This window comes from Ursus maritimus, unplaced genomic scaffold, assembly GCF_017311325.1.
Source record: "Ursus maritimus isolate PB19 unplaced genomic scaffold, ASM1731132v1 scaffold_4, whole genome shotgun sequence".
Taxonomy (NCBI): Eukaryota; Metazoa; Chordata; class Mammalia; order Carnivora; family Ursidae; genus Ursus; species Ursus maritimus.
The window spans coordinates 1706816-1718055 of record NW_024426552.1 but is presented as its reverse complement, the minus strand read 5'-3'; the positions used below and the strand labels follow the sequence as shown (position 1 = coordinate 1718055).

Genomic DNA, 11240 nt, shown 5'->3' with positions numbered 1-11240 from the left:
GACAGAATACCAAACTATATTTACTGTTTACAGTAGCAAAGGACAACAAATAATGTACAAATTGGTGAATAAACAGAACAGAGCCAGCAGACATCCCACCCACGCCCAAACAGCACGACATAAAGGAAATGCAAACACCTTCAGCAAGATTTCAGGCAAGCAGGAGATGACAGTCACGGTCACGCTCTGTGACTAGAACAAGGCAGCAGTGGGTCCGTACACAAAGACAGGAGGAAAGCTATCAGTTTAATTGGAACAGATCCCAAAACATCTCACAGAACCGAAATCACATACTAAAGCGTAAGTCCCTTACCTATTTGGAAAGCAGCACAGCCCAAGTCCGTGAGGGCGACATGGAGTCACCTTTCCCTGGGCTCTGTGGGTAACACTTTGAAGCAGGTCTTTCACACAAAAACAAGTGCAAATTCAGCAATACTGAATCTTGCTTTTTTATAGAGAGACCGTAATTACTCAGAGGAGCAGAAATCTGAGGCCACGGCACTATGACCAAGTGAGACACATGGGGATTGCCTTCTCTGTTAAGGGGAAAGGCCTGTTTCTGCGGCCCCACACTTTGCCTGTGCCGCGGCCCCAGGCGCCAGGCAGTGGGTGCTGATGTCCAGGGCCATGTTACTGAAGGACCTGTTTATTTTCCTTTTCACCTTTAAAAAGCATTCCAGTATTTTCCCTTCAACTTTACCATATCCTGAAATGCAGTATTTAGCATTTTAAAAACCTGTGCCTATATAAAATAGTGAAAGTTGGTCTCCCATCCCCCAACCGCCCCCAAAATGTGTCCAACAGAAGCACCCCCACTGTGGTGCTGTGAGCTCTCAACTGGAATAAGTAGTGGGGTGGGGGTGTCAACCCCTGGGGTCAGATCCCTATCTAGACTAAAAGTGGACATTCAGACCACAAGTTTGGGGGCAAAGTCAGAGGGGAGAAAAAACAAAATTGAAAGCAAAAACAACCCCAAAAACCCTCACAACTCATTTCACCCCAACAAAGACAAGCGTGACTGGCCCAATTCCAGCTGTGGGCTCCCCCCTGCAGAGTTCTGAGTCCCCTTTGCAAAACGTCAGAGAGGGAAGTAATTTTGGTGACTGTCCTCGGGTTTCCGCAGACGCCTTCGCGATGGGCACGGTCACTTGTTCACTATTCAACAGCAGATGCAAGGACGACGACACGGTGGGGACGGTCCCTGTAGAGGTGGAGCCCTTAGAGACAGCCGCTCTCCCGCGAGCCTCCCGTCTGCTGCTGGAACACGTCGATGGTGTCTTCGTCCTCCATCTCCAGCTGACAGGGTCGTCGGGGCCGCGCGGTGAGAGAGGGGAAAGTGGTTAGTTTCCCATCACCATCCCAGGCATGCAAAATGCCCACCGGCACGAACACGCAGGGTCGACACACTGTCTCCCTGCCCTTGGAGGACACCATCCCAACCACAGCTGTGCGTGTGTGCCGCGCGCGGACAGATGCCCGGCTGTGCATTTCCAATCAGCCCTGTTCACCCATCAAGCTTCCTCACAGAACTCACAGAAGGATATTCAAAGCTAAGGACTTTGATAGAAAAACTACGGCTCTGGGGGCGCCTGCCTGGCTCAGTCAGTAGAGAATGGGGCTCCTGGTCTCAGGGTTGTAAGTTCAAGCCCCACACTGCATGTACGGATTGCTTAAAAAATAATAAAATCTTCACAAAGAAAAGTCTCATCAAAAAATAAGTGTCTAAAATTTTTACTGAACATGAAACAAAATCCCATTCCACTTAGGAGCTTCTACTGAGCAGTGTGGATTCCCTGGACCAGCAGGACCACAGGCGCCACGGTAAGTGCTGCGGGTCATGCCCGTGGACTGCAAAGCAAGCCGTGTCACCAAGGAGGATCTGCTGAAGCGAGGGAGCGCTGCTGGCTTTGCCACTCCGCTCCCTCCCTCTCCTCCAAGCCCAGCGTGGGGACGGTGCAAACATTTCCTGCCTCCGGCTTTTCTTTCCTGGCACGGGGGTGCGCAAACATCACCCTGATCTCTGCCCACTCAGGGACAACCGAGGCTGGAAGCAGTAACGCTTCCCAGGGACACTCTCCGAAGGCTGGCAGAGCGGGGCTGGGACACCACCTGAGCGGCAGCCAGAATGACGGGCAGGCCGCAGAGCCAGGGCGCTCCGGCCGCCTCCCAGCCCCCAGAGCCCCCGCAGCCCAGCGGCCCGTGTGAGCGGTGTGAGCGTTCCTACAGCGGGCACACGCGGCCTCTCGCTGTGCGGTCCTGTCACGTGAGCCGACACGACTGATTCTCGCCACGCTGTGCAGGACAGACAACAGGCATCCTCTCCACTCTCCAGAGAAGACGGAGACTCCGAGAGGGTCGGTGGCTCTCGCTCACAAGGTCACCCAGCTGACGAAAGGCAGCAGCACGCTGAACTGCGCCTCCTCTCTCCAGGCCCGAAGCCCCTCCGCGGCAGTGTGACGTGCGGTACGCGGACGGCTGTGCGGTGGGCGACGGCGAGCAAGCCCCGCGTGACTGACGCCGGTGTGTGAGCCTGTGGCTCCCGCCCACACCCACTGTGCATAAATACCGAAAGGGCACAAGAATCAGGCCAGCAACTTAGCAGCAAATCCAGTGTCGAGACACGAGGGGCGGGCGCTGGGAGAGGTGGCAGGAGGGGGGGTCCTGGCCCGGGACCCTGGACCCGCTGCCCACCCCCAGCACAGAGGGTGAAGTCTGACCAAGCGCATGTGTCTCATTTGAAAAGCTGAACTCCAAATTTAAGAATTAAATAACCTAATAATTAAAACCATTAGGGAATGTCGAGGACTCTACGTGAGCGCCCCTCAGGAGCTTTCAGGGGCGAGCACCCCACGTGGCAGGTGGCAGGCGCGGATCGCAGCAGCCCCTCCCCGCACGCGCCGGGCTTTCCTACCTGTGCAGGGGTGTCTGTTTCGTTAATCGGCTGCCCATCAAACCTGAATCTAATCTGTCTCATTGACAAGCCCTGAAAAGAAAAACCAATTAGCATTAGGTATTTCCAGACAACACATTAATTCCAAAAAATAAAACATTTATCTCAAAATATCAGAATTCTGAACATAGAGACTTATGATTATAAAAACAGGCCAGCGGGCCTACAATGCATTTCATGTGAAGCCCAGCACGGATACTTCCTGAAGCCACTGCTCTCACACCCTCCAGCCCCCGGGGTCCTGCCCCACCCCCCACTTCCCTGCGGAAGGCAGAAGAACTTCACACTGTTGGCACCACCACCCCTGAGAACTTCCCAGAGAGAAGCCGCCAGGTGACAGCATGGCCTGGGTCCTGGGACTGCGTGCGAGTGGGAAGCAGCGCCGTCCAGGGGGCCTGCGGGAGGCTGCGGCCGAGCGTCCTCCGGCCAGGAAGGAGCGCGTGCAGACTTCCTGCGTCCCGAGGGCAGGGCGAACATGGTCAGGGAGACAAACATCCCCTCTTAAAAAGCAGTTCTGATTTCATTTAAACGGAACTGGCAGGATTAAAACATGTGTCTCTGTGCCTTCCTAAAAAGATACCAAAAAACTAAGGCACAAACCACAGGGACAAAGAGAACAGGAGAGGAGAAGGACCAGCAGACGCGGACACCACTGCCGGCTGGGAGCTGCAGGGCCGTGGATACTAGACCCCAAGGTCAGGGTGGGGGTGGGGGTAACAAGACCTGGAGCCCCAGAGGCCGAGGGGCTGCACATAGACGATTTTGGATGGCTGCTCAAAAGTTGACACAAGAAAGGTCCTATCAGACCCCCAACTCAGGGTCCATCCCCCAACCCCAAGTGGCCGGGCACTATCCCTCCCACGGGGAAAAGGTCTACTTTCTGGAGAGGTGGACTCTGAGCCCTGGGCTCAGGACACCAGGGATAAGGGACGGCAGCCAGCTTGGAAGCCAGCCCCCGGCCGGGCCACATCTCCCCATCCGCCCAGGGCACAGATAGGAGCCTGGGAGGTCCACTTTCGGGAAATTTAATGACTCACAGGTTGCAACACCTATGACCCCCCCATCCAAACCACCAATCCTGGCAGGCCACCCCACCGTGGTTTGCGGGCTCTACGCATGCGGCTTTTCGTCAGCTTTTTGGGCTTCATTCTTCGATATGAACAGTTAACCAAGGACTTGGGGACGTGGAAAGAAAGCCTCCAATGTGCGAGCCATCCAACCAACGAGGAAGGAAGGAACAGCAGGCACGGGAAGGGAGGGGCCAGGGGACACACAGACCCCGCAAATCCTCAGGAAGGCAGAAAACAAGGACAGCTCCTACTGGGAAAAAGGACAAGAAGGAATGAAGAATGTGTGGAAATGAGAAATCACGACAGAAGCAGGACTATCCACATAAGGGGGAAACAAACAGTTGAAAAAATCTCCCAGAAAGAAAACCAACAGCAACAACCACCAAGCCCGATGCCAGGTGGGCAGAAGTGACCCCGAGTGACAGGTCCAGAACAGGGACTCCAAGGCGCAGGGGTGTTCCGAACACAGGGGACGGGACAAGAGCGGGCACGGTCATCAACCAACATAAGCTGGGTTTCCTCCACTAAAAAGTTTCTATGTGGAAAGTGCCGGAGGGGCGCCCGGCTGGCTCCGTTAGTGGAGCCCGCAACTCTGGATCTCAGGGTGGTGAGTTCGAACCCCACGACAGGCACAGAGATTACTAAGTAAGTAAAGTAAGTAAGAAAGGGAAAAAAACGAACCAGAAAAGTGAATGGTACAATCACGCCCCTCAAAGCACGTGAGAGCGATGTTTCAGGACACAGAATAAGGTCCCAAAATCTCTCAGAGAAGAGCTGGTTTCATCAAAGGACAGAGCATCAGAACGTCACTGAACTTGCCACACCAACACTGGAAGATGACGACGATGCGAGAAGTCCAAGAAAAGAAACTGAATTTCGACCTAGAAATACACACGCAGCCAATGGTCAAGCGTGAAAGTTTATGCAAAGTAAATCCCTTTCAGGCATGCATGTCTCGAAGACGCTGCAGTTTATGCACCCTTGCAGAGCAGGATGCTGGAAGACACATCCCGCTGAAACAGGACGATTAATCCAGAGAACACAGGGGACGGAGGCAAAAGAAGTCTCCAGAAGGATTCCGAGGTGGCTCTCTGAGGACAGTCATGCCACCAGTACAGCGGGGCAGGGAGGGAGGGGACGGCAGGGGTGTGCCCCCCGGGCGGCGGGTGGAGAAGACGGGTGATGAATTCGCAGTGAACACCCAGAAAACCACACACGACCGCCACCGGCCAACAGACCCCGACACAGACGGAGCCCGACGGGAGGCAGTCCGCTGTGCGCCTCCTCGGCCGCGGCAGAAGCCCGCACGTTCCAGAGCGATCCGTCTCCTGGAAAGACGAGGGCAGGAATGTGCACAGAGGGCAGCATCACACAGCTCCATGTCCACCATTCTTAGGGAAAATCATCTCTAAAGCCCGAAACATGAAGAAACAGAAACATACGGACCAAGAAAGAGTAAGAGGAACAGTTGAAAGGGCTGCCGGTCGGGAGGGATGAGAGAAGCCTCGCTGCTTTCCCAGTGTTCCTGTAACAACGAAACCCCCAAGGCCGGCGTCATCAGAGCCAAGAACCAAACGAGCCAACCACCAGGATTTCCAAAGCATTCAGACAAAGGCTGCCTCCCGCTACGAGGAACGGGGCGCCCTAGAGCAGAGCGGGGCAGGACGTGGCCCAGGAGCCCACACCCCCCCACCCCTGCACCCCCGCACCCCACGGCGATGCAGAGACAAGCCACTGCGTGGAAGGACACGGAGGGACTCGGGACCTGGCGTGTGAATGAGAACAAAGGACAGCGAGGTCCAAAGCACCGACGTGTGTAAGACACTGATGACAGTGACGGGTTCGTCGGCCACTGCGGGAGGACGCTGGTGACCCGGGCCACGGCTGCAGCACCGAGAAGCGACGGGAAGAATCAAGCATTCTCTGCAAACTGAACTGTGAGGAGGGCTGTGTCTCCACGGACGTGTTCCAGCCGCTGCAAGAAGGAACGTGTCCACTACTCTGCAACGCACACACCCGGAGGACACGGCCACACACACCCGAGTCCAGCGGAAGACCAGGTGGTGTGACGCAGCTGTGGACACAAGAGCCGATGCGCCATCATCTGGTGGAAGGAAACGGCCACCGAGGGGCGTGCAGACACACGCACACACGCTCACGCACGCACGCTCACGCACACGCATGCACGCACGCTTCCAGGACGGCGGAGCCCGGGGCAGCTGGGCGCGGCTGCTGTCGCCGAGCCACCGCGCATCTCAGAGGCACAGGTGCCGGCGGCGGGTGGACGCACCTGCCTCTCGCAGTAGGCCTTCATCAGCTTGCTCAGCGGCGTGTGTCTCTTGATCTTGAACTGCACCACGGAGCCGTCCTGCCCCGCCACCTTCAGGTTGATGTGGTCGTTCTCGGTCTTCACGCCCTCCTGCAAGCACAGGCAAGATGGGGTCTCAGCACCGGCCCCACACGGCCACTGTCCTCGTGGGCCGTCTATGGGCACCTGCGGGATGTGAGGCTTTGAAACCGACCAACTCCTACGCCCCTCCGCAGCCCTCACACAGCTGCGTCGTCCTCACACAGACGGCGCTTCCAGCTTGCACCTGTCGGGCACGCGGGGGTGGGGGGGGGCACAACACAGATCTGCATGTTTCGGATCATGAATTCAAAGGAAAAAATCTGCTTAATGACGATAGAAAAACACCAAAACCCATCTTTGCTCTAAGATGACCTTTCAAACACACCCTCCCAGCTGCACACACGTACACGGACGGGAAGACAGACGGGACAAGCCGCGTTCACGACCACCAGCACCGCGGCCGGGGCCCTCTCAGGCCCTCCCACCCAAGCAGCAAGTTTTACACACTATGTGACCTTCCCAGAGCTCCTGGGCAATCAGAATTGGGGCTTCTCAGCGCCTGCAAGTGCATCTGGAACTGAAGCAAGAGGCTGATGTCCGGGAGCAGCGGGCCGCGTGGTGCTCCTCGGCCCGAGCCGGTTTCTGGGAGGCGTGGGAGGCGAGCCCACGGTGGGTCCTGTGGGCACAGGGCCGTCTCATTTATCTGGCACTGTCTGGGAAGACAGGACTCCTTTACTTGAACAAGATGAGAAAACTGGCCCGAGTCCTTTTGAAAATCGAGTCTGATGTAGACCGTGTTTGCACACACGCTGGTCTTGCTCCCGCAGGGCCTGCAGGGTGGGGACCCGCGTGGGCGGACCTCTGCGCAGGGCCCATCTGTACCGCCCCCATGGCTGCTTCCCCTTCCCTCCTGCTGGGCCGTGCACCTGGGCTCCTGGGGACACGGAGGGCGCGGCAAGAAGCGGCCCCAGAGGCAGGACCCCAGCAAGGCAGAAGACAGAACAGCTGGGGTGCGCTGTGGCCGTGGCTGGCATGCAGACACCGAATGGTGCCCCCCCCCCGGAACGTGGACTCCGCTGTGGGCAATTGGGCCTTGCACGTGGGGTGCTCAGTGACCCGAGGCCAGGGTGGAGCTGGGGCGTTCATTCCCCAGAGATGAAGGATGCATTTGTTAGGTTTTTTTTTTTCAAATAAAGGTTTTATTTTGGAATACCTGTACATTTACAGAAAAGGAGCAGGCAGAACAGAGCTGGAGCTGTGCACGCCCTCGCCAGGCTTCGCTCATGTGAAGCTCCCCGCGCCACACTCCACACATGCACCCGAGGGCCTGCACTGCTGCTGCGCCAGCCACGGGACACCAAGCTTTTCTACGCTTCACCCATTTCCCCACTAACGTCCTTTTTCTCTTCCAGGATCCAATCCAGGCAACCACACCTATATCCATTTAGAGATAGGAATTTTTTTCAATTTTTTTGTGTTAAAAGACACATAACGGGGGCGCCTGGGCGGCTCAGACAGGGAAGCATCTGCCTTCAGCACGGGTCATGATCCTGGGGTGCTGGGAATAAGTCCCCACTGGGCTCCTCATTCAGCAGGGAGCCTGCTTCTCCCTCTCCCTCTGCTCCTTCCCCTGCTTATGTGCGCGCTCTCTCAAATTTGTAAAATCTTTTTAAAAATACACATATAAAATCAACTATCTAACCCACTTTCGGTTGGTATGAAATACGTACCTAATGTCCCACAACCTTCACCACATCCAGCTCGAGAACGCTGTTCGTTGAGCGGGACTGAAACCGTGCCCGTTGAACCCTAACTCCCCTCTGCCCAGCCCCCAGTTCTTCGTCTCTATGATTTTGACTCCCAGGCACCTCATAAAATCTCATAAAAGTGGATCACAGTGTTTGTCCTTCTGGGGCCTGCTTGTTTCACTCGCCACGATGTCCTCGAGGGTCCCACACGGTGTAGCAGGTATCCTGGTAACTCCCTCCTGCTGTGCGGGTGGGTCCCGTTCTGTACGTCCGTCCGCTCCTCTGCATTAATCTGTCCACGGACACGTGGGTTATTTCCACACAGCAGCTGTAATGAGTAGCTGCAGTGAGCTTGGGGGAACAAGCATCTGGTGGAGACCCTGCTTTCATTCCCTGGGGCAAACACCCAGGAGGAGGAGTGCAGCTCCATATGGTGATTCTATCTTTAACTTTTGTCGGAACACCCGTACTCATTCTCCAGGGGCTGCACCGTTCTGCGCTCCCGCCGACAGTGCGCAGGCCCACCGGTGTGCGCTTCTGGTCTCGGAGAGCAGCCCTCCCCACCACCGTGGCTCTGATCTGCACTTCTCTGTTAGTGACGCGGAGCAGATCCCACGGGCTTGGTGCCACTGGTGGACCCGCTCTGGAGAAAGCCTTGCCCGTTGCTGAATAAAGTTCTTTTTTGTTCTTTTTTTTTTAATTTATTTAACAGAGAGACAGCCAGTGAGAGAGGGAACACAAGCAGGGGGAGTGGAAGAGGAAGAAGCAGGCTCCTAGCGGAGGAGCCTGATGTGGGGCTCGATCCCAGGACTCTGGGATCACGCCCTGAGCTGAAGGCAGATGCTTAACGACTGAGCCACCCAGGCGCCCCCTTTTTTGTTCTTGACTTTGAGGAGTGCCCTACGTATTCTGGATATTAATCCATGATCAGACCCGTGATTTGCAAACACCTTCTCCCGTCTGTGAGTGGCTTCTGTGGACGGTGTCTCTTGATGCACAAAATGTTTCATTCTTCAGTAGTCCAGCTGCTGTTCTCTCTCATTGCCCGTGCCTCTGGTGTCCCATCCAGGAGACCACTGCAAGTCCAACGTCCTACCCTCTCTCCTAAGAGTTTTACTGTTTTAGGTCTTACATTTCGGTCCCTGATCCATCTGAGTTGGTTTTTGTATTTGGTCCAACTTCATTCTTTTGCATGTAGATAGACAATGCATTTGCTTTCTTAACGAAAAGATATGAATGTGTCAAGACAAACACATACAAGGACTAGAACGCAGAGCAAACACGCACACAGGGCAGTGGCCTCAGGCCGGCCACAAAAGCAGCAGGAGAACTTCAGGGAGGTCGCTGGGGGCTGGCATGGACAGGGAACATCACAAGCCCCTCTCCCTAGGGAAGGACACCAAGAACAAATGGCCTGTCCCAGACCCCTGGTGAATAAGGAGTAAAAGAAAAAAAAGAAACAATGACCACAAATTGCTAAGGTCACCCCCTGCATCAGCTATCCAAAGGAGGCAGACACTGTTTTCCCAACTGACCCCCAAGATTTTCTTCCCACCGGCACGATGGCCCGCGAGTGCACCCCCTACCCTCTGTCCAGGCTCGGGAGGCACAGCCTTTCCTCAGTTCAGAAGTAGTGCAAACAAGCTTGTTCAACTGACCTGGCACGTGGAAACTGACCACGTAACATTTAACTCTGAGGACACTGAAGACAGGAGCGCTGCTCCTATTTTACTGTATCGAAACTTCGGGAAAAAGAAGCCACGGAGAAAACCCTAGAAGCATTTATATCTGCCCGAGTATGAACAATTGACCTGAGATGGTTAATTGGTGCAAGAGGCCGGGCTGGTGAAAAGCAAAGGCAGCTCCAATTCCATCGTGAGCAGTTTGCGCAGCAGCATGGCCTTTTCTGAAATCACAGCAGGCAGAGCACAAGCTTCCGCAAAGGCCTCACAGGGGCTGTGCCCTGGGCTCTCTAGGGTCCCACCCCACTCTGCCTCCTGTGTGCACAGGCACACCCGGAGGGCACATCGGGCTCCAGTCTCAGTGCAGAGGGGTACAATCTCTAGTATCAGAAGACGCCTACGTGTGAAGCCTCCTACTCAACTGATTTTCCACTTAGGCATAACAAAATAGACCCCAACAGTGCGGACCAAAAGCTTCAAAAACCTGTCTTTAAAGAGCAGTGAACATAACCTCAGACCTTGCTAAGAACTGACTGCCATGCACCTAAGTGAGAAGCCCACACCAGAGAGCCCAAAAAGGCTGGATGCGCACAAATCCAGGGGACAGACATGGGGGGCGAGGGGAAGGGGGGGCGCAATGGGGGGGTGCGCACGCACTGGAGGATGTGATGGGGAGCTGGGCGCACACGCAGAAGAGAGCAATGGGGATGCAATCAATGGGGGGGTGCGCACACTGGAGGATGTGATAGGGAGCTGGGCGCACACGCGGAAGAGAGCGATGGGGATGCAATCAATGGGGAGGGGTGCGCACACTGGAGGACGTGGTGGAGAGCTACGCACACACCTCGGGGGCGCTGCAGGACCCGGCTTGGGGCGGGCTCCCGCAGGTCCCCAGCGTGCACCCTCTCCGCGCCTTGCGAGGAGGACCGAGGGGGGCTCGTGCGGACGCAGCCAGGCGGATGCGCGGACCGCCGGTGGCGGGAAGGGCAGCAGCAGGGGAAGGTCTCAGCGAGAACTGTCTGGGAGACGCGCGGCCCGGGAAAGAAAGGGGCAGTGAGGTCAAGGGCTAGGCTAGGGAGAGGTCCCGGAACACGGTCGCGGTGGGGGAAGGCGGAGGGTGACTCTGGAGGTAGCCGGGGGTCCCGGAGACAGCGGGTCCCGGCAGGAAGAGCCTCGGCGGGGAGGGTGCGGCCACAGGCTGCCCTGCCCACTCCCTCCAAGTGCCCCGTCCCTCACACCCGCGCGCCCCCCACAGCTGCGTCCTAGATCCGTCCCAGCTGGGCTCCCGGGAGCGGCAGGGCGGGGCCTAGCCTAGGGGCGGGACCCGGGCCGTCAGGGCGGAGCCTGGATAGGGCGAGGCGCGCCGCGGGGGGCGGGCCCTGTATGGGGCCGGGGCGGGGCCTGGGATAGGGCGGAGCCGGGGCGGGGCGGGGCGCGCCG

General features: G+C 56.7%; 1 protein-coding gene across 1 annotated transcript in view; it reads right to left on the bottom strand.

Annotated features, from left to right (window-relative positions):
* SUMO3 (small ubiquitin like modifier 3) overlaps positions 1-11240 on the bottom strand; it is a 13507-nt gene continuing 2267 nt past the window's right edge. Inside the window, exons 2-4 of the mRNA XM_040621816.1 lie at positions 6311-6439; positions 2912-2983; positions 1-1296 (exon numbers count right to left, since the gene is read on the bottom strand). Of these exons, the coding sequence (XP_040477750.1) occupies positions 1219-1296; positions 2912-2983; positions 6311-6439 (279 nt within the window). The 3' untranslated portion in view covers positions 1-1218. The remainder of the gene's footprint in view (positions 1297-2911; positions 2984-6310; positions 6440-11240) is intronic.